This window comes from Phasianus colchicus, chromosome 1, assembly GCF_987193195.1.
Source record: "Phasianus colchicus chromosome 1, bPhaCol1.hap1.1, whole genome shotgun sequence".
In the NCBI taxonomy this organism is placed as follows: domain Eukaryota; kingdom Metazoa; phylum Chordata; class Aves; order Galliformes; family Phasianidae; genus Phasianus; species Phasianus colchicus.
The window spans coordinates 122,596,836-122,622,979 of NC_143436.1; the positions used below are offsets into that span (position 1 = coordinate 122,596,836).

A 26,144-nucleotide genomic window follows, 5' to 3' on the forward strand; every position below is an offset into this window, starting at 1 on the left:
TTTTTTAAAGAGTAGTTTGATCCTTTTCGTTTAATTCAGGTTGTGGGCTTATAGAGTTCAAAATACTAATGTTTACAACTAGAGAAGCTAGTAACTTTCTTCTTCATAAACAGAGAGAACTGATGCTCAAGTGAGCATATGACTTCAGTTTTTGGCAGTCTAAGATGGTCAATAAAATCACAGAAGTTGGCAGCACTGCCCACATGCCATCAGCAAGCCATGAACCAAGGGCAACAGTTCACCTATCATTTTAGAAGGTCCCCTTCCACCATTTTTTTTTCCTAACAGCTATCAAAAGCATCTCTTAAACAGTACAGTCCATGCTAGCACAAAACAAAAAAGGTTTACTGTTAATTAACTGCATTTGAGGACAACATCATTATAACAAATAAGATGAGTACAAAGATGTTTTAACTTCATCTGCACAGTAGACTTGCAGAAGGCAAAGCATTTCGCTCATGCACAGCTTTCACTTAAAAAATGAAGATCTTATAGAGTACCTTCGGCTTCAGTGTTTCACTTATTCTCATCTTTCAAAGGCCACAACTCAAGCCTAGGCTACACACTTCCTCAACACATAGCACAGTGATACAGTCAAAAAACAACCAAGCTATAATTTCAATGCAGAAGAGGCAAGCAGTAGGATTATATGCTCTTTTTTTTTTTTTTTTCCTTGCTGCAAAGCACTCTCTCTCAATGCCTAAGCATTAGTATGAAGCCATTTCTCTGCTTACAAAAGAAAATAAGCACATATATATACAAAACAATCTTTTGAGTTTGGGAAACAGTTGGGACTGTGCTCCGGGTTGTGGAGCGGCTATACGGGTTCATTATGCCCACCCAACAGGAGACTTCTCAAGCATCTTCCTTCTCAACACGTAGGAAAGTCCTGGGTCATGTCATGAAAGAGGGTGTGCACCACTGAGACCAGGTCACTTGTTAGGAGAGGTATTGCAGACCTTGACTCTGTCTGGTCAACCTCACACTGAGCAGACCCACTTCCCACTAGATGCCTGCTGTTACGTGGCATAACCCCAGCTGCATTGCAGCACTTCCCTTCCACAAGACTCAGCTCCTTTCGGTAGATACAGTCAACCACAGGTTGCTATTGAAGTACGTATGAAACGCTGGCATGGCTGCTAGGCAGAAGCAGGCAAAAGTCAAACATGAGTCTCAACAATAAGATAAGTACCAGTTTGCTCCAAGCTCCAAGGCAGCAATCACAGCACTCTCAAACCACATATTCCAAAGCCAGAGTATTCTTCAAGAACTTCTGCAGCTAGGAGTTCCATATATAGCAGCACTACCCTTAGGATAGTCCCTTCACAGGGCTCGGAGATTGTAACATGGTATCACCTTACAGCACTGGGGCATGCTACAGAGCCAGGTAGTTTGACATTCTCATCCTTAAGTTAGAGGACCTTAGCCATGCACACAGTAACAAAGAAGAAAATTTAGTACTAGTTTTCTTGACAGCCTAATACAAAACCATAACAATGTTAGAAGCAATCTTTTCCAAAAGGGCCAGCCTCCAGAAAACGATGGCAACTTATATAAAAATGTACACAGCCCCATGTTGAAAGGCTACTGCAGAGCTTCCAAACCTCACAGAAGCTCTACTCAAGTTCTAGCCTGGCTATAAGCCTGCACAATGACAGCATGACTGTGAAAGAGCTTCTCTTCCCAATATAAGCATTTTTTTCCTCACCTTACCTTAGCTTCAAGGGGGTAAAAGAAGATAACTGCAATGCAGGCATATGCTAAGGCAAGTGACTTCAAGGAGTGTACAGTTGGAAGAGTAGAACAGTTATGATGGTACTTTACAGGTGTCATAGTTAGAAAGATCATCACGTTGAAAAAGAAACAATCAAAGAAGAAAAGCTTACCCACATCCAAGGAGCTAGGCTCACAGTGGAAAACTCCACAAAGGAGAAATCTCCAGAAAGAGGTTCTTCCCCTAGGGCAGTCAGCCCTTAAATGGGGTCAAATTGCCTTCACCTGTGCTCCCATGGCTGACTCAGTCCTTGCCTCAGGTGATCAATCAGTGGTTCAGGCCATGACTCAACAGTTCCCATATAGAGGAGTAAAGCATTTTTATCTTAAAATCATGCATGCCACAAAATTTTATCCCCCTTCCCCCCATACACTTACAGTTAAGGTGATTTGTTTGAACTCAGGTTTTTTGGTTTTGTTTTTAATATGAAAAATGCAAATTGTAAAACTGAAAGTTTAGAAAGTCATTTACATGAAATAAAGTATCTCACACTGTTTTAATTTTCTTGTTGATATTCATGTAGGTTCCTCACAGCATGTTTATCAAACATAGCCCTTTACATTAAGACTTAGGCAAGTATGATAAAATACAAATGCAGGCTCCATAAAACCATGTTCACAGCATAAATGTACATTTATAGCACTTAATATAATTAATATGAAGGACAAGAACAGTAGGGTGTATACATTCTATATTGTGTTCAGCCACTGAAATTGTAGCAAGAGTATGCATTTTGAATGTCTGAGGGTAAAGATGCAAATAGTAGCCCCTTTGATACAGATAGGAGGAAGCTTGTGCATACCCATCTCATAAGACTCAAAGAGAAAACCAATGAAACAAGTAACCCAGTTTGTCAAGAAAAGAAAGATAATGCTGTACTCAAGTTCTGTAGGGCTGATTAGCAGAATACGCCCTCATTTATTGCTACTGTATAGCTTAGATGTACAGTCTAGTTCCATAATTAGTGCCCTCTCTTATAGGGATGGAGTCTACATTCATTTCGTAATGCAAGGGAAAAGAGGAGGGGTTGGGGGAAGATACTTTTTTCCCCATATAAAAGAAGCTACTGTGTTTCTGCTGCTCTCCACAGCCTGGTTCTGTAGGTGGCCATTTAAACAACAAAGGAAGTTCAAGGGTTCAAAACAGATTGCTGCTGCTCAATACCCAGGAATCTGCATTTTTAAACTCTGTCTCCCTGCTGTGCAATTATGTATGAATTTAAGACTAGCCGTTTTCTTCTAAGAGGCTGCGTTGTGCAAGTGGGAGACAAAATCAGGTCACTCAATCATGAGAAGTAAATTTCCCCGACCAGCTGTTATACTCCAGAGAGAGACAAAGAGAGAAAGGCAGATTTTATTCCCTCCTCAGACTAGTTCAATTTCTAATCACATCCTTTGGAGTTTTGAATACCCCTTCCCTCTCCCTTCAGACCCAGAGACTGGAATGGGAACCTAATTAAACATTAAGTTAGTGCCATGTAAAGACCAATGCTGTGTTAAGACTTCGCTGAAAGAAAGGATCAACCAAGACTGCTTCTGTAAAAATATGCACCCTCTGTTTAAAGCAAGGCACCCCCTCTCTAAGACTTCTGTGTCCATTCTAATCTCCCACTACCTCTCATTGGGCTTTGAACACTTGAAGACAACAACCTAGCTCCAGGTGTTGGACCAGAATTCAGTATTGCTGAACATCCCTGAGATAAAATTTCTATCGCTGATTTCTCGTATGTACTGGTCTGTCTGAGAAAATGTAAGGTTAAGAGCTTTGCCAGAAAGACATCACTGAAGGAAGAAAGTCAAGCCCAAGGCAGGCGTGGTTTTCATTTGCTCCCAAGCATACTGCGTGACTTTGACATCAACAACAAAAAGACATTTTGGAAACCCAGGAAGAAACAACATCCCTGATACCTTGGAGGTGCCCACCCTCAAGCCAGCAGGCAAACACTGCTTCCACAGGAAAGATACAGTCCAAGTCTGCTGTATTTACACCTGGCAACCCTCCTCAAGGTTACATTACACAGCACACATTCCAGGTGTGTTGCCATTGCTTCACACAGGTTGACCCTTCCAGGGCTCCCAGTCTCATTTGCTCTAGGAGCAGACACTTTTTGATTTCTGTGTTAAAAATAAGTACTGTTGGACACCAACATTGACTAGGTATTTTATAAAAATCACTATTTTCAGCAACCAAATGTCAATACCGACTATACCTTGCTAACCAAAGCCCATTTGCAAAATAAATTAATGCTGTACTCTAGGTTACAAAGCTCATTCTGTTTAGTTCCAACAATGTACAGCATTAGATGAAATAGGAAAAATACATCAGAAAATATGTTTTCTTGTCCTGATTGTTTGACACAGTCCACAGTTTCAACCCTGACCCAGTGTTCTTCAGTTCTGAAGAGCTGCAGACTAATTCATGGCCAGTGAGTCAAGCAGGAAAATCAATCACTGGATCACTGTAGTACACTTTATCTGCAAATGAGAAAAGGCTTGGATTTTGTCTTTTTTTCCATATACAATAAAATACCACCAGCTGCAGAGAGTCTTGAAAGAAATTAAAAGGCCTGAGTAAGTCTAATGAATGAAGATATTACACTTTAAACCTATGGACAGACAGATACATAACGTGTATGTACATATATCTATGGATGCTAGAAATTACAGCTAAGATTGCCCTGCTCAAATTCTGTTAAAGACCACAGTTGGATAAGCTCAGTGCTCCCCTTGCTCCCTGCTCTTCACCTTGCTGGATACACAAAGCTTTTTTTTTTTTTTTTTTTTTTTTAATGAAAGACGAAAAAGAAAAATGGAAGGAGAATTTTGAAAACAATCTTTTTTCCCAATCCCATTTGCCACTTTTCTATCTGTAAGATATGAAGTGAGGCACTAGTGCATGGTTGACTGAAAACAATCTTTTTCTTCAATAATGCATGGAGGAAGTATTTTTCTCCCACAAAGGGCAGGCATCATAACTATGTTCTAGGGTGAGGAGAGAGCTCAGGTAGCCACAGGAGTTTATTAAACATCAGTGTACGACTTCCTTCTGAAGTGTTCTCCCGAAACGAGAGCAAGTTCCAACACTACAGGTCCAAGTGGTACTTTTTCAACATATGTCCCTGCAGTGATAGCTGGGGGCCTGCATAACAGCTTCTCTCTGAGACCTTCATCCTCCAAACACTTGGCATGCTTCATTTTTTCCTTGAAAGCATTTCAAGGTCTTCTCTTCTCCCTGTTTAAAGTGCACCAGGCAGCATTTCTACTAGCCCATTTTGGCTGAAAATGGAAGTTTGCTCACCATCCATCTTTTCCTGTGCAATAAGTCCTACTCTTATTGAACCCCATGGTCCCCCATGGGTACAAGCATGGCACAAATGAGGGGACAAAATTAAACTCTGCCAAACCAGTGCTGGAATGGGGACTGCAGCACAAACACACATCCCCAGACAAAAAATGAACATCCTGCTGGGCTTATTAATGCTGTTGTGGAGGCAGAAGTGCCAAAACCAGAGGCAGGGACAGCCTGATGAGTAAGGAAAGCATCCACTGTGCACAGGTTGCTCAAGAAAGGCAATGGTCAAAAAAGGAGAGAAACTGTACTCTGCTAGGCCTAGGACGCACTCATAGTTGTTTCATGTGAGGCATGTGGCTACAAAACAACAGCAAGCATTAGTTCAGATGATAAATCCTTCCAAATGGAACCCATGCATTACTGTGCTTTCTGTCTGTTCTCCTGTTACAAAGCACTGGAGCCACAAAACTGCTCTCAGATCCCACGCACCTATAGCAAACTAGCTCCTCTTTGAATTCAATTTCAGCAGGTATTAAAGAGAAGGGATTTTTCTTTCAGCTCATTAGTATTTTCATCCATTTTGGAATTTGTCTATCATTTTTATCTTTTGATTTAGAAATGCTAATAAAGATTGATGGCCTCCCTGAGGAAAAACAGGTGAGGAGATAGCGCAAGTTGAGTTATATCATCCCAATAAATCTTCTTTTCAAAACAAACACAGCTTTCTCTCCTTGCAAAATACTGTTCTTAAAAGACCATACTTTGTTTTTTAATAAAGAAGAAGGTCTTTCAACTGAGTTAGCGATTAGCAAATGAATATGGCAACTAACCAAGATACTCGGGCCTGTAGCTTTAGTCATTCGTCAGATTAATACGTATAAATGAAGGATTCTGTAGTCTTTACTTACAATGGCTGAAGTCATCAGGATTAGATGGTACAATTGGGAAAGGCTGAAGCATTGAACCCAGAGAAACAGGGAGGGCAAAGAGAGAAGCTGAAGAGAAATGAGCTCATGGAATGCACGCACATAAGGACGCTGCTGCCTGCAGCCTTTTTCGAGTGGTGAGAGATGCAGAGAAATAAGAGTTCCAGAAACAGCTTATAAAAATAATTAATGGCATGAAAAGATCTACAGATGGAGAGAGACTGAAGAGGTCTGATGTGTTTAATTTAGATATAAGGGCACATGAAAGAGGTACACAAAGTAATGAATAGCGCAGAGAAAGAACTCCAGGATTCTTTAATTATCCAGCTTTGTAATGCAAGAACAAGTGGGTATTCAGAGAAATTAGACCAATTCCATAGCGTTCCCAGGCAATGCACAGGTAACCCGCAGAGCTGCTGGACAAGTCTCATCACTGATTATGAGAATTTTAAAAGAATTTATAAAAAAAAAAAAAAGCAGAAAAAGCAAGCTCAATTGATAGTAGCATGTGCAATGATAACATACAGAGTGAAAAAAAACAACACATAAGAGCTAGAAATGCTGATGATTCAGGGAACCTGATCCTGCTTTCTCTAGGATAAAGCTCCATGTGTGGGCAGTTGTTACTACTTCCTACTACTGTATTTCTTGCACTTTTTGCTTGAGCCATCTGGTACTCGCTATGGCTTTTCTGATCAGAACTACTTTCCCAAGTACACTTTTCCCATTTCAGTGTAGGATTGCCGTGAGGTGCATAGGAAGAATACCCTTTACACCCCCCAAGAGCTCTCTCTTCCAGAGAGGCTATGTGAGGAGATGGGCAGACATTCTACACCCTGCCCATGCCAGCGCCTAGCAGCAGGGAGCCTTGGTACAACCTGGGCCATATGCGATGGGACAGCTTTTGCCTCCAGAGGGCAGAGAAACGTTGATAGAGACAATAGCCCAGCTTTCTGGGACTTCTCTACAAGCCCGTTTCTCTTTGTGAGCTACCTCAGAGAGGGGAAGAAAGACAGAAAAAAGCGCGGCCGTGATTCATGAGGGCGTGCAGCTTTGTCTGCCTGAATAATGAGCTAACGGTTGGCCTTGCTGACAGCCCCACAGCCCCTCACAAACCCTGTGCTTTGTTCCCAGGCCCCGCTCTGGCATCGCCTGAGCGAGTTCATCTGTCTCGGCAGTGTGCCGTAATGATAGTGAGGGTTAAATACCACTTGTACGGAGGTACAAAAGGCCGGTATCGTTTTATGGGAGGCCAGACAGATGGTTTGTATAATTCCAGTTCTCACAGAGGTTTTCTTTTTTTTCTTTTTCCAACTGCTATTTCTTTCTAGAGTGTTCCCTTAAAAAAAAACAACTTTTCCCTCTAAGTTAAATCTCCCACTGGAGAATGCCAGCACGGCTCCAATTATCAGTGGCACCATTCAAAGCTAAGTTCACAGTCAAACTCAGATCCAGGCTAAGAATCCAAGGCACAAAGTCTTACAGAAGTCATAGAATCATAGAAGCACCAAGGTTGGAAAGACCTCCAAGATCACCCAGTTCAACCACCCACCTACCGCCAATATTTCCTTACTAAACCATGTCCCTTGGTACTGAACCAATAAGGACAAGATAGATATGCTATTTTGTGTCTATCCTGCTAGGATTTGTCATGTGTATTTCTTTGTTTTTTCCCCTTTAGACACTATTGCTCTACCTTTCTAAGAGCTCCCAGATAAGAACATCTGTTTTCAAATAATCTCACTGCTGCTCTAGAGTTTCTACAGTCTACAGTGACATAATCAGCTGCTTTTTATTAGCTTGGTTGTTTGTGCAACAGCGTTGGTGAATGTTCCTCCATTCATCGCTGCACATCAAGCAACTAGGGCAGATCCAGTAGCAGAAATGTTCAGTGTTTGCCAATTCTGATACATCAGCACTAACGAACAGCTAAATCATGTTTCCCTTGCCTGAGTAGGCAGCCACTGAAGACAAAACACACACTTGTTTACCGAACCTTCTTTCCTCCACATTTCAGCAGCTAAAAAGTCAGTTGAAAACTAAGTGAACATTCAAAGTGCAGTTGAATGACCCTTCCCCTTTCTCCCTCATCTCCCAAGTTGGGAAAAGTGACCTTTTCCAAGAAGATCCCAGCATCATGAGTACAGGATCAAGCTGATACATGAGGACTTCTGTAAACATATTCTATACTACTATGAACACTTTTGTAAAGCTTTGAAACACCAATCCGGAAACTCTTGGGATTTCTCGTGGAGTGTGAGCCAAATCTGTCACTTGCAAAGAGCTGAAGGGAGGTGCAGAGCAAAGCCAGTCGCAGATCGAATCTATGTTGTAGGTTCCTCACCTCAACTCACTGCCTAAAGTCTTTGGTGCATGACATCCTGTTGAGGATGGAGGGAGGACACTGGATCATAGAATCACAGAGCTGTTCAAGTTAGAAGGGATCCTTAAAGGTCATATAATCCACCTCCCTGCGAATGAACAGGGAAACCCACAGCCACATCAGGGTACTCAGAGCCCCATCCAGCCTCACCTTGAGTATCTCCATGGATGGGGCACCCACTACCTCTCTCGTGTCAGTTATTCAGTATACATCACTCTGCAATCCACAGGAAAGCAGGAGCAAAAATGGGAACTGCAGGCCCAGGTTGTGCCACAGCAGCCTCCAGGGATCAGAACTGAGCAGTTTCATCTTTTCAGTGAGAGTGTTACCACATCTCACTAAAGGCGAGTGAGGTCTGTCCTCTCTATAAGTCCTCACAGCAGCTCAGAGCACTGGAATTGCTGCCTATCCTCTTAGAGGCTAAATGAAAAAGAATAGTACTTGAAGCTTTTAATCATGGCACCTCGAGCTCTTAAATGCTTCAAAGACTGGATTATAGAGAGGTACACAAAAGAACTAGAAAATCCTGCAGAGTCTGGTCTGATCTCGGACTGTACGTTTTGTAACTACCCCTTTGACAGCACTATCCTATCTGATCTGATTTCAACTCTCTGCAGTGGCTGGATGTGGACAAGCCATTTGGCTGCTGTGAAGAAGCTCTGTGTGATGGAACTGAAGGAGTGCTTCAGCAAAAAGCAGGTCTCAATTTGTCCTACGGTGCCTGATGACCTTACAGATTAAAAGCAGTTTTGACATGTCTGGACCAAAGCACCATTGCTATCCCCGCTGGAACCAAAAGTACCTTGTAATCATGCCACAAAATGACAAGTTTTATAATAAGCCCTCCCCTCCACCAATCTCCCACTGTAAATTCAAGAGTGGGAATCTTCACACACACCACACAGGCACATCCCAACCAAAATGAACAAAGCTGTAGATCCGGGTTTAAAAGGTAAGGGGGATCTAATTACACTTTACAAGCCACCTGCAGATCTTGAGTAAACGACTATTTAAGTGAATCATTCTTCTAAAATGTTCTTAAAAAAAAGAAAAAAAAAAGAAAGAAAAGAAAAAAGATACTGCCTCATTATGGTTTCTTTGATCCTTTCCAACACAAGCAGCTATACACAGAGAATGCAGTTTTCCTTCCCTGGGCCCTCCTCTGTTTGTTTCCCGCAGCATCAACCCGCTCCAGCAGGCAGTCCCAGCTTCTGCCACAGCACCGCTTATGCTGCCTGCGACTTCTGTTAAATACACAGCAGTTATGATTAAGTACCATCGGCGTTACTGATGAGGTAGGGCTCCTTTCATGGCTGGGTAAGACTAAATAAATTCTAATCTCAGAGCGGTCACAACGAAGAACTACTACAGCAAGGCATCACTTAACGACTACTCCTGTCTCTGAGGGTTTTGGGGAAGGGCTGATGCCCAGTGAGCCTGCCCTGGCCAGCACTGCTCAGGAATCCCAATCAAATTTAATATTCCCCTGAATCCTTTTATGCTGTAGCATCTCTTTCCTGAGAGACTTCATATATATATGATCATTTAAATACTCTTTTGCAGGTTAATGGTACCTATACTGCCTCTACTGTGCTTATGAGCTATGGAGGAAAAGGGAACATTAGCTTAATAATGCAGTAAGGTGACAGTAACAAAGCAAAGCTACAGCTTTCCATAACATTAGATTTACTATATTAAGCTTTTAATACTGTGAAAGATTAACAGTGACAAGCTCTGTTGTAGACTAGCAAAATCTATCTGCAATCCTTGCAACTTTCACATTAATCACATTTAAACATGCTGCTAACAGACGGGCATCATGGAGCGCTAGGTCTCTCACGAGCTAGTATTAACAAAAAGCATGTCTAGGAGATCTTGTGGCTTCTACAGTTCAGAGAGACTGCACATGCAGACACTTCGTTATTGTTTTTGTTGTATATTATCTGTGATTGTTAGTAAAGCTCAGGACAAATAGATGACAGACTTCAGTATAAGTGAGTGGGAAGGGAAAGGGGCTGGGGGGAGAAGAATCAAAATAAGACCACCCACACAAAGTTGCTCTAAGTCCACACTTCACATGCATGATCATGATTTTTCCACTGTACAGGAAAAGCCTTAGACTCTGTAATGCAAGTTTTCCTCCAACACCACTACCCACACAACCCTTTTTCCAAAGCCCAAGCTGTGAAAAGTGCAATACCAGGCACCAGCCCAGTTGGACAGATAATGAAAAGCTATCCTCCCCTTTCATTAGTGCAGATGTCAAGCTCAGTTGGCTCTTTCTGACTGAAGTTGAGTGCACCTGAAGAGAACTGCAGCATTAGCACTCAGCATCCAGATAGAACTCATCAGACATTTATTAAACTTTCCAGCATCGTTTTTTTTTTGTTTTTTTTTTTTTTTAATTAAACCAAGTCCCATGGTACAACCTCATCCTTACATGACTGTAATTAACCAGGACATGTTGTCTGTAACACAGAAAAGTTCACTCTCCTCTACAAACCAGGACTCAAAAGAAAGATTGGTAAGTGCGAACTTTGGGTTGGTACTCAAGGGGCAAAACCTGCAGCTCTCAGCAACAAGAAATCCTGCTTACAAGGGAGGAATGGAATATCCCACCTAGAAATAGTACCTTCATTGGGTGGAACAGCACAAGAAACTGGAAGCATTTGTCCACTAAGGACCAAAACACTCTTGATGTGGGAAATTTTCAGCCCTGCAAATTGTTTATTGTTACAAAGCAGCTCTGTGTACCTGGGTACCTCACAGTATCCATCACCAGGCAGAAAAACCCAACCCATCCTCATTGCTTGTGTGGTATCACCTCTGAGAAGGGATGAACTATCACCCTGCCATGGAACCAAGCAACAGAGGCCTGCAGACCTGACCGCATTACTTACTGCACTCCCTTTAACAGAAGTTAAAAGAGTCTTCCAAGCATGCTATCCAGAAACTTTCTCTGTTCGGGAGTAAGACCCACCTTACAATGGGATGGATTGTCTCAAGTTTACATTGTTAAAGCTTTGTGATCTGCATCCCACCAATAACCTTCACCCAAGCCTATATGAGATGAATCCAGGTCTCCTCAGCACCAATCTCTTAGCTGCTGGGCCCTCCTGCTCAGCTCCTGTAGAACAGAGTCCAAAAGGGGAGGGACTGAGCACTAGGTTGGAGCTGGGTCTCCTCCTGACATCTCCCAGCCACCTACAGATAGCCACTAGCCCACCCAAAAGCCACCTGCTATGTGTTCACAAAAATTAAGCAGTAGGCACAGAGGCCATTAGTAGAAAAAAATGTTGTCATTTCAGTGTGATTTTCTGAAATGTCAGGAGCCTTTCTGCGGGGCAGCAGGCTTATTCTGGGGGATGCAGTGGTATTGAAAATGTTTCAGAATCACAGAATCACACAGAATCACAGAATGCCCAGGGTTGGAAGGGACCTCAAGGATCATGAATCTCCAACCCCCCTGACACATGCAGGGCCACCAACCTCCACATTTAATGCTAGACCAGGCTGCCCAGAGCCCCATCCAATCTGGCCTTGAACACCTCCAGCAATGGGGCATCCACAACCTCTCTGGGCAGCCTGTTCCAGCACCTCACCAATCTCTCTGTAAAGAACTTCCCTATGAGGATGTTAAATTATATACCAAGTTTTGTGGTCTGAAAGTAAAAAAAAAAAACAATAAGCACTTTGACACAGCAGATGTATCTTGGACTAAGAAGTACTGAAGTGTTGGCCAAAGTTTGACTCAGCCAGCTCCAGTCTCCCATGCTAGTGCATTTAATTCAGAATTCAGCTCTAGGGCTCTGTCCATCTGGCTCATGCCACTAGAATCAAGAAGCTGCAGAGGAGCAGATTGCAGCAAACAAGGTGAGCATGTGCCAACTTCTACAAAGACTTATTTAACAAGCCCAAAGTTAGACTTTTTCAAAAAGGAAAAAGAAACAGTGAAGAGATTTCTGTGCAACAATAAATATGAGTATAAAACACTCCTCAGTGAATCTGTAAACTACACTGTAGGCTCGCATCACTTTACCTTTCACTTTCACATCTGTTCTCTTGGAAAGATTAGTTTCATAAACTAGGCTAAGGTTTTCTATATTTTTATTTTTCAGCTCTCCTTGTAATATAGTAGAGGCAATTCAAAAGCAAAGTCATCCCTTTACTCCTCCAAGTCAGAATAATATGGACAATAAAACAGTATCATTCCCACAGACTCAAGCAAAATGTACCCCACTTCTGGGGTATGACCACCCACTACATCCAGTAGAAGCGTTTCTGTCAGTATCACCACAATTCCTCAAGGCAAGACTAACCTTCCAGTGGGAGAGGGAGGGGAGGAGGAGAAAGTGAACTCTACCACAAGGTCCCTTTGGATGAAGACATAAAGTTAAAGAGGGAAAGACCTTCAACTGCTAACTTTGCCATAGGAACTATATTAATGGGCATCTTCCTCTGTTTTCAGCATATTGCAGCTGATACAGCTGCAGAATTTCTTCTCCCCTCTATTAAGCTTTTCTAGGCTCAATAACCAATGTTATCTGGCCCAGCATTTCCACTGATATTTATTTCTTTTCCACCTGTGTACATAGATACATAAAAAAATGTTTTTCTTCCAGTGACACACAGAATTTTGAGGAAGGAGATACTGTCCAAATCTCTTCTATTCCAACTACTGTTAAGAACGGTCTGCATGAAGGTGGGCACACTCATCTTTTTTTATGGCAGCAGAATCCTTTAGTCTCGCAGTCCAAAATGTTGTTTATAAAGTCAGACCTACAGCCAATCAGGAAGTCCAACTCCAGAAAGAGAAGAAAAAAAAAAATCACCCTGAACTGCAATATTTTGCGTTTACCTCTCATTTCCATTAACAAATTTCCATTCTGCTGGGTTCTTCGGCACAGCACTTAGGAACAAGCAGATAAATGAAAAATACTTCTAATCTACATTAATAATTTGTGTTAAGTTCCACTTGGACAATTTCATAAATGAATAGCCACATAATAGCTATGGAAGATAGCTGTAACCCATTCATTCACTTGCAGACCCAATGCTCTTCAAACAGAGGTTATTTCTACTCCATATTCTAGGCAGATGATTTTATCATTGGACCTAATAGAGAATTACCCAGTGAATTCTGCATGTATTGACAGAGGTCCTTAAAATGCCTATAGTGTAAGCTGGGTAAGCAGCCTGGGTTGTAAATATATTTTAAACAGGCAGCAAAGCATAAGCAGGGATCACAAGCACAGGTCAAGCAGCTCAGCCAAAGAATAACAGGATGGCTGAGGTAGGAAGGTACCTCTGGGTCCATCAGGCCCAGTCTTTGCCCCAGCAGGGACACCAAGAGCAGGGTACCAGAATCACATCCAGAAGGCTCTCAGAGATCTCCAAGGAGGAGACTGCACAGCCTCTCTGGGCAGCCTGTGCCAGCACTCCACCACCTACACTATGAAGAACAGCTTCCTGATGAAGTTTCAAATCTTGAGTAAGAGCCTGTTGTGCCTGGCCCACCCCACTCTCCTCTCAGCCAGGCCTCTCAGCTTTGGCCTCTCTCCTCTCATCCTCCACAGCTGACCCCCAGACAGGGCTGCAATCCTGGCTTGCCTCCCAGGAACTGCAGCAGGCTTCCTCCAAACAGATCAGCCCAGAGCACCACAGCATGGAACATCTCCAGCACAACAAGCGCCTGGTGCAATGCAACCACACACCAGTTCATAGAGTACAGTTATCACCACCCTACCGATCTGCTGTATGGGGATGGTGGCACTGCTGGCAGATAGCAGGTGTGTTAGGGCTGTATTCGGGGCTATAAGATGGTGATGGATCTAAAGGGTCTAAAAGTGAAGATGAATAAGGAACAGTTGAGGCCCTTAGTTTCTTCAGCTCAGGGAAGAGGCTCCCCAGGTCAGTGGGCATGGACTCGAGCTGCCAGAGCTCAGGGAGCGTTTGGACAACACTCTCAGACATCGGGTTTGATTTCAGGTGATGCTGTGCAGAGCCAGGGGTTTGACCCTATGATCATTGTGGTCCCTTCCAACTTGGGATATTCTATGATTCTATGATATGTCATATGATCTGTACTGGTGCTTGGGCAGTCCCACACATGCAGCCTACAGCCTTGCCCTCAGCATGTCAGCTGGCCCAACAGTGAGCAAGAGTGAAACTGGAGACATCTGCATCCCAACCACATTGCTCTGGCCACTTGTGCTTAAAAAGGGATGGCTCACAGGCTCCAGGTGCTGATTCACGACAGCTGGGCAGCCACGTCCTAACAGTGACAGAGAGCTAACAGCATATCTTCAGGTAAGCCTATGAGTTCTTCATTAGGAGGATGCTATACAGAACACAACTTACACATCCTCTGTCTCAGCACTGAAGTGGTTGTAGCAGCCATAACAGAGGCCAAAAAATACTGCTGAAATCAGGAACTGTGGTACATACTTTAGGCTACTAGCAGAGCAATTACAAGATGATTGCTATAGAATATACTTCAGCTAGAGTGCAATTTCAAAGTAAAGGAACTTAAAACAGTGAGCCAGCCATAATGAATGTATTTATAACGTCTATTAAAAGCAGGTTATGTTTGGGGGAAGGGAGGTTAATTAAAACTTAGCAGGTTATCAGTAGTTTATTAACTGAACAAGACAGTACCACATTAAAGATAATCAATGGAGAATAAACCACAGCTATAAAAATTAATACTGTTCATTCTTATGATGAGAGGAGGTTGCCTTCAGTGATAAGACAGAGGTAAAGGCCTAGGTGGCACCCCTCATGAAAAAAAGGAAGAAAGTATATGATGTCCTAAAAAGAAAGTCATTCAAGGCATAAGTTAAAAAAAAAAAAAAAACACCTAAAATTGCAAAGACATCATCAGTAATTCTAGAGGGGAACAAGAAACACAAACAAGCAGTTCTGCAAGCAGCGGAACTAATGAAGCCTGGTTTTCTCCAGCTTTTATGTCATGCAAAGGACTGACTTTCACATTGAAAAAAATGTGAGCTCCAACTGGAGCGCTTTTTTTTTATTGGTTTGGAGCATTTATATGGGATTCTTTCCCCAGTGGATTTTCTAGTGTCTAATAAAGAACAAGCCCTTTCTTCAAATGCAGCAGTAATAGCCTGTTCTTTCCCTTACCTGTCAGCATCTTTTATGATTCCTACCCTGTGGCAATGCAGTTGAGATTGTAGTTGAATAACAGATATAAAGTTTCTAAAGTGGCTGGTGTGAGATACATAGGTATGCCTACCCACTCCTCTGCTATGCACAGAGTGTGCTATTGTTTCAATAAGAAACCAGGTTAAAAATGGTATTGTCAGAATAATCCATCCCATAGGGAAAGTTTAGCTTTGGTGTGCTAACTGTGTACAAGACTTCAGGCAATCTGCTGTGCTGACCAAAACTTCAGGTTGCTACAGCAATACTTGACCTAGGGGAAAGAGTGAACCCAGGAGAGAAAACAGGCTATCTTAAGCATGCTGGGACAGGAATCCATAAAATGATGTTATAACTGCTGGGCTGCAGGAAAGCCAGGAGAACATGGAAGAGGGGAAAAAAAAAAAAAAAAGAAGATGCTTGCGTTCAAAACTTGAGCTGTGCTGAGATAAGTAGCTTCCAGGGTAAGATATGGTCACATGAAAGCCAATGGTCAATCCTTGATACACTTATCTGTTTTTGAGGAATCACTGTACCTGTTTTGACTATCCTCCCTCACACAACACTTCACCAAAAACCTTTTCAGCAAAGAAAGCGCCATGTCTATGCCAAGAACTGGTCCTCTTCTTCCTGCAAGTCAGCAAATAAATCTTAGGAGGTTAAGGGGAGATGGAGCTGGGGAATACCCTTTCTTGGGACCCACTCTGATTTGCGTGATAAGTATTTAATCATAATTAATCTCTCATTTCATTTAAATCACACCTTATCATAGCAATCCAAAGCCTGTGGGAAGCAAGGCATTTTTCAGTCTACCCCGCATAATTCATCCCCTCAAAATGTCCTGATTCTGCAGCCACAGAAAATTACACATGGCTATGAAGGATCATCGCCTTTTCCCTTCAATGTGCCCTCCCTCCAGATTTAAGGGGCCTTTTCAAACACCAGCAAGCTAACAACAACAACAACAAAAATCAGAGAAGGCAGAGGAAAAGCTGTAGAGGCCATAGCAAGCTATACATATTTATAGCACAAATACACCGCTCTATGGCTCTATGTTCATTCTCCTTAATCACGTGTACACTCAAGCAAGAAAGCTCCTCCAAACTTTCTCAGGAACTCAGCCTGAGTTGCTGTAGTTCAAAGTCCAGTTGTAAAGAAAGTGAAAACCATAGCGGCTTTGGAAGAATTACAGTGATCCTATTAAAAAAAAATAGCCATTCTCTGCTGGGACTCCACATGGCAGTGCCATACAGCTCCTGTTGAATCTAGCAGCATTTCGAGCATAAAAGACCTGATGTAATTAAGCCACAGGCTTAATTAGGTTCCATCACTACTGCTTTTTTCCTGCCTTCAGCCAAGAAGGTATAAGAAAAGATTGTCCAATACAGAAACTGCAATTTAAAGTCTCAAGTTCAGAACACAGTGGGTGTATATCTACTATAAAATCTACCCTAAAAACATGCCTGTTGTTAAACTGAGCAGCGCATTAGAAGTGGTTAGATATAATGAAAATGTAAATGGAAAGTATTCTGGGGAGATACTTCAGCTAAAAACAGCACACACTGTATGCTATCTTTTATTTTAATCACGCTCTAAGCCCTGCCTTTTTGAACTTTTTATAAATTCTGCTATCTCCCTTTGCAGTTAGTTACATATTGGTATATAAATTCAAAGACGAGAAGCAATTAGGAATGAAGCTAAGACTCCCTCTCTTGATGCTAATACATCAAAGGAAGTGAAAAAACTCCCCCCACACGCACACTCAGTAACACAGAAGGCTTCTGCTCTTCACATCCTAATAGCTCAAGTAGTTCCAGTGGAGAGTCTGATGTCAGACTCTGATTACGTGGAGATGCCAAACGATTGGAAAGAACAGCTTTTGAAAATCCCAGTTCTCTGACTCAGAAGACCACACAGCTGCGCAGCAATACTTTCAAAATGCAAGTGTGCATTATTCTCGTGAGCTGGTCATATTTTTTTCCACTTTGGACATCGTAATGCTGCTTTTAAGTGTTCCCTGTGGGCCTCTGATTTGGGTACAATACATCTAGGCATGTGTGAAAGAAATGTGTCAGATTAGGGGCTTTTCAAACAGCCGGGTCTGCTTCACTATCCAGTTTGGAGAAAGAGCCAGTCTGCCTCTCAGCAGCCATTCTTAATAAGGTAAGAAGAGGCTGTGGCTGGACTGTGCCATGTTTTTTCTCTACCTTTTCGTATCTGTGCCAGACCTGCCATAATCTGATCCTTGACATTTAAGCCAGAAAACAAGCAAACCCATTGAAGAAACGTCAACAAAACCTGCTTCTGCTGAACTAGAAGAGCAGTTGGGTTGGCACCATTATGCCTGCTTATTTGTATTATCTCCTCACAAATCCTTCCCTCATTCCAAGGACATTTGAGAATTATGCGGTAGCTTTTTGGAAACACTCCAGGCCCTTCATCTTTCATAAAGGAGACTACTATCTTTTATGTACGCGGATAAACAGGTGAATGACCTTCCCATGTCCTCAGGAAGCTATAAGGATCCACTTACTTCTTAATCTCCAGATCTCTCTTGTATCAACAGGGGAACTGATCAGAAGTAGGAATGACACCACTGGTTTCACCAAACACTCATCTGACATCTCCATACACATACATTAAATTATAAAAGATCTTCATCAGAAGCACGGAGTTTTAAGAGAGCTGCAGGATTTCAGTCATCAAATCCACAGTAAGTGTAAGTCTCTTACCTGACTTCATTTTCTCTGCAGTCTTACTCCTGGGTAGAGGAGATCTCATTGGTCTTAAAGGAGTTGTGCTATTTCTACCTGGATTTCTAATAAACTCACTGGAGCTCCTTGTTCGGCTATTGAGCGTGAGCCAGACAAAAAGTCCCACTAATGGCTAGGATATTGCACAGCTATATAGCTGCAGTGAGATGGGAGTCCAGCTTTGGGAGTATTTGGACATCAGATCTTTGTCTAGAAGGCTCTCTAATTAAGCAATCATTTTAAACCTGTTGCATCAATTTAAGTATTGTTTATGGGATGAAAAATAACTACAGAACAGGTAGTACTACACCAGTGGAAGAGCAAGTAATGAAATTCAGCAAAATTCCTAAAGATTTACATCTGTTTAATGGTTCCAGAGGAAAACCACATCTGCTTGCTATTCAGCTGTTATGAGGTTATGCAAGTAAAGGTTAGTTAGTCTCCCTGAGCACCGAGTACACCGAGTTTTCAGAGCATTGTGCTGATCTAAACAGGACAAAGGATTTTATCCTTTGCTTTTATTGCAAAAAGGCCAGAATCTGTTCTACACAAGTCAACTTGACTGAAGGCATCAACCAGCACTTTGAAAACACTCTGTCAAAGCAACCTGACAAACTTCTTCCCCTTACGTTCTATCACACACTAAATGGGTGAAAAAAAATCTCTTGACCTCAGGCTCCTTAGGGTTGTGCTCTCATGTAAAAGGCCTTCTATCACTACTCTGTAAACAAAGATAAGGAACCTTCCTAGATGGTGGCACTTTCTAGTGTAATGGGCAAGGTGTAAATGGAATTCTTGAGTGGGTTTTTCTTCCTATGCTTCTTTGTTGTTCCAACAGTAGCAGAAGGTAAACAGAAAAACTAATGGTTTGGTCTCCTGCTCCTGCAGGCTGGGCTAACTTGACATCAGCCCTCTGCATTGAGAAGAAGCCAAGCACTGAGGAAATGTTCCAATTTTCACACACCCACAACTTGTTTTATTTGCATTAATGGGAAAAGTACAGTTAAGTACACCAGAGAATTATATAAAACAAACGAATAAGCAACAACAAGCACAAAACCAAAAAACCCACACCTGACAAAAAAAACTAAGCCTTCCTCCACTTCCAACAGGACAGATGAAGAGGCTGTGTTATTCAACTCAGACACAAAGCTGAAGATGATTGATCACTGCATCTAACATACAACTCTTTTTGAAGGTTTTGTTATGCACCCTATGAGGATTTACCAATTAATATGATTTCAATATACAAAGAGAGCTGTGAATACATTCTTGTGCCTCATGTTCCCAATCTACATCAGTGTCTATTTTTAAGTGTAACCACCCTTACACCCAGAAATACTTATGCACTATAATGCATAAATATGCATATAACTCTATAATACAGGGTTAAGGGCTGGTAGAAATATGTTCTCATTTGTTGCCAGCAGTACCAGAGACCTCTCAGTACAAACGTATCTAATCTGTGGGGTCTACAGTTGTGCCTCCACACAATAGGAAATCTATGCAATGAAAATTGCACTGAAGATTCCCTAGGATTTCGTGAAGCTGGGATAAAGCACAGCATTTATCTACACAACTCGCATGTGATTGCTTTTTCTTTCAATAGGGCACCTGCTCTTCAAGTCTTACATACCTTCCAGAAGATCTCCGCAAGCACAGTCACATGCAATTACTTTAGGATGGCCTCACAACATAACCAGGTTCTGAAACAGAAGCACGGGGGGGGGCAAGGTTCTAGGTTCAGCAGCAACTGAGGTTTCAGTGCTGTAAGCCAAGGAGGAGGAGGAGCTGCTGAGCTTTGCATCCAGCATATTTTTTGTGAAAATGGTAGAACTGCAGCAGAAGATACATGAAAACCTTACAATAGATTAATTTTTTCCCTGCGGTGTTCAAAACCCAAACAGGAGTGCATTATAACCATATATAAATAAAAAATGAAAAACCAAAGTACCACCAACAAGAAAACAACCATCTAGAAAGCCCAATAAAACAGACCAAAAGTAAAAGTGAAACTATCCAGGACGTTTCCACTAACCAGTTTCAATGAAACAGAATAAATTAATGCACAATCTAAAATAATAAAGGAGCAGTTCACAGCTGTCTGTTTTATCTCAGTAACGTCACATCCATAAGGAGGAAAAAGGTTCTGACGACGAGAGTAATATAGGGGATGTCCACGTTCCTAAGCAGCTGTATCACTAAATGCAAGTATATAGGAAAATCGGGAACAGAAAAGTGGTGCAATGAAGTCCTTTATGAGACAACTGCTGGAAAGGCCACTGCTTTTAGAAATATTTGCTTCTGGTGACACATTGATGCTTACAGAAAGAAAGCCTGGAATGCATGGAATTCTCAAGGATGCCAGGGTGCAAACAGGATCTTGTTAACTAGGGCTTTAAGAACCTGCTCTCCGGTCACACTGATTATTCAAAAAATGAGAGGGCTAACACCATCAGTTTCTGTAAAGTAAGACATTCCTCTTAGATCACCAGATCTGTAGTCTCCTGGACTGAGAAATCATCATTCTAAATACAAAGAGAGGCACTCAGTCCCATGTCTACACCAAAATCCAGCACTTCTCCTGCATTCTTGTGCCACCAAGATTATGCAACTAATATCACGCTGCTCATTTCTCTTGCTGTTAATAAGAAAACTCTAAGCAACAGCCAGATTGACAACAATCATGTTACTCCCACATGGTTCTGCTTTAGAAGCAGAGCCTGGAGCTGATCACGATGAAAAGCAACAAAGTACTTAGACTGGCAGAAGGGCAAAGCAGTTAGTTTGTTCATGAGCTGAGCGGGAAAACATTTCTCACTCTTGTTTCTCTTCCAATCAGAGGATGGGAAATGACTTGTATTTGCAGGGTGCTAGCTGTCCAGAGGCGTGTAAGAAAGATGAAAGGACCAGCAGCATCTGGGAAGGTAGGGGAGAGAGACCTGTTGTTTCTGAAGATGACCTGCCCGCGACTGGCCACAATCCATCCCTTATTGTGCCTAACAAGATCTTCCAAATGCACTTTCTGAACAGTGGCTAAAACAAGAGAGCAACACATAGGTAAATACCTTGAACAGCAGCTCAGCAGAGCAGTTCAGGCTCAGCTCTCTTAAAGCAAAGAATATCCAGGCTTGCAAATCTTTACCACTTCAATAGCAACAATGCTGAGAATGGAAAGGCCTCGTGAATATGACAGCCGTAGTGATAAGCATTAGTAGAAACATGCTGTAATCAATTCATTTCAATTTGCCGTTAATAGTCCCTGAACTCAACATTTGAATGTAACAATAAATAACTTCCAATGTAAAACATGCCACTGTTTTCAAGAGAGCACCTTCCTGATCCCTTCCCTTGGTATCATGTCTGCAACTACCAAAGACTGGCGCAGGCTAAGGTGCAGACACTGGCTCCAGGATCTCCCCTGATGGGGCTGCCCAGCATTCCTTTTCCTTACCCAAGTCACCCCTTCAATCACAAGGGGAGTTCAGAACCCAGCTGGCTCACAAGGCATGGAGAAAAAGGCCTTCAAATGTCACAGCTCCGTATCTAGGGCATGTCTGGTAGCATTATTCTCAAACCACCATGCTGCAGTTGGTGTTACATCAAGAATGTCTTGCTGTGCTGAGGTAGCCTGGTCGTTTTAAGCCAGTACTTAAAAAATGCATGGCTGGACTGCACAGCTGTTCTGCTCACATGCCAGCACACAGTACCTCAGCATATACATCAAGCAGCCCAGCATCCTTGGCTACTGGTGCACGGGAAGTTCAGCTTGACCATGCCATGTGCAGCAGGTGCATACCCACCGCCAACTTATTCCATGTTGCAAAGCCCAAATCTCCAGCTGGTTTTGAGTTAGTCTTAGATGTAGCATGTAGACCACATGACCAGACTGTGAGGCTAGTGGCCCTGGGCACACCTGTGGACACCTGTGCTTGCTGTTGCTTTGATGAGAACAAAGGAGGTTGCAGTAAGGTGGGAGCTGGCCTCTTCTCCCAGGCAACAGTAATTAGACTAGAGGGAAGGGCCTTAAATCTCATCAGGGCAGATTCAGGTTGGATATCAGGAAAAATTTCTTCTCAGAAAGAGTGGTGAGGCAGTGGCACAGGCTGCCCAGGGAGGTGGTGGAGTCACTTTCTCTGGAGGTGTTCAAGGAACGTGTGGATGTGGCACTGAGGGATGTGGTTAGTGGGCATGGTGTGATGGGTTGACAATTGGACTAGATGGTCTTAGAGGGCTTCTCCAACCTTAATAATTCTATAACTGGATGCCATGACTTGAGTGAAACTGCCAAGAATTGGTTATGTAGGCACAGCATGCCTAAAACAAACATGAGCACAGTCCTGCTGAAAGTAACAGTGGAGGAGGTCTCAGCCTATAAAGGAGAATGCACACTACCACTATACACTACAGCAAGGACGGGCAGCTTCCCGCAGGGCTGTTGTATCTGGCCCTTGGGAATGTTGAGCAGTCCGTGGGCCAGCAGGAGGTGCTGTGGGTGGGTATGGATTTGGAGGATGACAGGCAGACGAGCAGAACAATGCAGCTCAACTCCAGGTCCCAATTGAGACGTTCAGCATTATGCAAACAGTCCAGCACCAAACTGAGAATAAAAGCATCCAGAAGCACGCAAAGAAGCAGACTACCCATGCCCATTGGACGGGGACAGAGCCGTTCTTGTCAAAAGCACGTGCAGCTCAGGGCTGCCCGGAGAGGATAAGGCTGGGTGCTGTGCCTGCAAGCAGCTGTGGGCTGCGGACAGAATGCACACCTCTGGAGGGCAAACAGCGCTCGGGACAGAGCTGCGCCCTCACCAGACCCGGGGACATCTGCAGCCCTGCCGGCGGCACTGCACCACGCATGCTGTGTGCAGGGTGAGAGGAGGATCAGCAGGCAGCCGGGAGGGAGGTCATGGCCGTAAGTCTCTTCCCTCCTAAGGAGAGGAGGGCTCACAGTAAAAAAGAATTATGAAGCCGCAGATCCTGCATATATCGTCACAGGGGAAAAGCCAAACTCTCTAATTAAGCACATGACATAACTGCGCTGTAATACCAAGGTTTTGCACTGTGATTTGAAAACAAGCTGCACTTGCACAATCCACAAAGAAAAAAAAGCCATGCGGATTAGAAAGGCTCGGCTCAGCTCTCACACAAACGTATGGGCACAGTTACTCAGCTCAAAATGAGAAAGCGACTCGAGGAGTTCCATTTCCCAGCCCGTTCCCTCAGCACACAGCCCGCCCTCCCACTCCCCACAGTCCCCAATCACAGCCCGGCACTCTGCTCTGACTGCACCCCTGTCCTGAAACCACAGGCAGCCTCCGTCAGGCTGAGCTGGAGTTGATGTATGGAACCCCTCCCCAGTAAAGTCACCGTGTCAGCTGCCAAGGATCCAGTTTAAATACCTCTGAATGCTTAAGGCTCGATGGTGTTAACGGGCACAGCTCCGCTGACCCTAGAGGAGTTACTTCTATTGCACACCACTCCCAAAAGGGAGTGCAGAGCACATTTTTTTTAAATGGCACGCTTATTGAAAACGAATAGAGGAAGGTGTGCTCTCCCTTACTCCAGCGTAAATTCACCTCCCTGTGCTCACCGGATCCACGGGATTGTGAGGGGAGCAGCAGTAGGCAAAACCCGAACCAAATTCCCCACCGAAACCATTGCTGTTTCTAAGGCAGATACGATGAGGGCAGGACCAGCAGCGATCCCTGCTACTCCTCATCCCCAGTCCGCAGCCCTACCTATGAAAACACACTCGGGAGCGATTGGGAAGCGTATGCGTCAGTAAGATCACAGAATCATTCCGCTGCTGTAAACACGAGCCATGTTCAGCAGAACGCAGCGGATAGGACTGCGCAGCCTGTCACCGCTTTTATTGCTCGGGTGGAGAGGCAGCAGGATTTAAGCACTTATTGCTCAGAACAGAAGTCGCGTATTGCCCTCATCCTTTCCTTCCCCTCCTCTTCCCGCCTCCCCGGCTCGTCGGGCTGCTCTTTAAACAGAACGAAGTCATAAACCAAACTTCCTTATTTTATATGGCTCTGAAAACTGGATAAAGACGCGGCGCTTTGATTATTTCTACTTCAGAGCTTCACGTCCCTATCGGAAAGTCAGAGACACGTCTAAGGGAAAGGCAAACGTGCCCGGGAAGGGGACCGGCAGCAAAGAGAGAGAAGCCCAGGGACGGGGCTCCGTGCTCCTTCAGACTCCTCCCGGGCACCCGCAGAGCGGCTCCGGTCCCCTCCCCGCCTGCAGAAGATGCGCCCGGAGAGCCGGGCAGCCGCTCCTTATGTAAGGCGCAAACCACTGACATCATCCCTCCCGCCGGCGGCGCGGCGGCGCTCGGCGGCACCCACCGACCCGACCCGCGCCCCCCGGCCCCTTCCCCTGGGCTCCGCTCCCCGCCGACAGCCCCCAGCTCCGCCCGGGGTGCCGTGCCCGGCGCCCGCCCACCCGCCCCGAGCCGCGGTACTCACGCACTGCCTCCTGCTTGGGGTCGAGGCCGCGCACGGCCCCCTGGAGCCCGGCGATGCGGCCGTGCAGCGCCCGGACGCGGCGGTGGGTGCCCTGGATGTCAGCCTCGACCTCTTGGAAGAGGGTGCAGGCGTGCCGGGCCACGTCGGAGAGCTGCCGGAGGATCCGCGACAGGGCCACGTTGCTGACCGCGCACAGGTCCAGCACCATCAGTACCGCCGCCTCCCTCTCGCCGCCGGCCGCCTGCGCTCCCTCGCCCGCCGCCCCCGGCTCCTCCGGCGGCGGGTCCCGCGGCGGCGGCTCCGCGCCCCGGCTTTCCTCCAGCACGGAGGCGGCAGGCTGCCGCCGGCACAGCCGCTGCGGCTCTACCGTCCGCTTGGCGAACGGCATGGCCGAGCCCTCGCTCACGGGGATCGCTGCTCCCTTGCCCCGCCGCCCTCACGCGCGGCCGCCCATCGCCGGGCTCCGGCTACGCGCCGAGCTCCTGCGCTGCCGCCGGCCGCCGAGCATCCGCCGCTGCCGCCGCGGGGAGCCGGGTAGCATCCGCGCCGCCTCCCTCTCTCCTTCTCTCCCTCCTTCCCTCGCCCGCCCGCACGCCGCGCCGTCCCGCTCCGGCGGCGGGTGTGAAGGGGCGGCCCGAAAACCCGGCGAGAGGAATCCCGCGGCCGCGAGGAGGAGCGAGGCGGCGGGGCGGGGGCGGGGGCGGGCCGGGGCCGCCGCCAGGAGGCGCCGGAGGGCCCGCAGCGCCCCGGGAGCCCGAGCCGGGGGCAGCGGTGGGAGCCGGCCGCAGCCCCGCGGCCCTTAGGCTCGGGAAGTTGCCCTGGGGCGTCTCGCAGGTCTGGAATTCTGGGGTTTGGGGTGGGTCCGCGGGGAGACGGGACTCGGGGATCTGCGGGGGTCCCGTCCAGCACGGGGTGTTCCGTGGCCCCACGCGTGGAGCCACCCTCTGGGGCTGTCTGGGGAATCACAGAATCATAGAATGGCTTAGGTTGGAAGGAACCTGAAAGATCATCGAGCTCCAACTCCTGCCGTGGGCAGGGCTGCCGCCCACCAGCTCGGGCTGCCCAGGCCCCATCCAACCTGGCCATGAGCGCCTCCAGGGATGGGGAAGGTGGGCTGCGGTCGGATGGGAGTGCTGCTTCTGGCACAGTGTCCAAGCTTACTAATTTGCGGTCCTCAGAGCGAGTTGGCATGAAGTCTGGACTTAACCTCTAAATTATCGGTGGTAAGCATGCAGCTGCAGACAGCACAGAAAAAGCTGCTGTGGAAGGACAGCCCTTTCCCAGACTGACGTTCTACAGTTGGGAAAAATTGGATTAAGCTTGCCCGCTTGAATGCTTGTCACTCTGGCACATGCGTGCCATGATCATAGAATCCTAGAAT

General features: G+C 45.1%; 1 protein-coding gene across 2 annotated transcripts in view; it reads right to left on the bottom strand.

Moving 5' to 3' along the window:
• The window catches only part of NHS (NHS actin remodeling regulator), a 249,866-nt gene extending 224,502 nt beyond the window's left edge, over window positions 1-25,364 (bottom strand). For both annotated transcript variants that reach the window (XM_090125028.1, XM_090125021.1), the window contains exon 1: window positions 24,764-25,364. In XM_090125028.1, the coding sequence (XP_089981154.1) occupies window positions 24,764-25,151 (388 nt within the window). In that variant the 5' untranslated portion in view covers window positions 25,152-25,364. The remainder of the gene's footprint in view (window positions 1-24,763) is intronic.
• Between the last annotated feature and the right edge of the window lie 780 nt (window positions 25,365-26,144).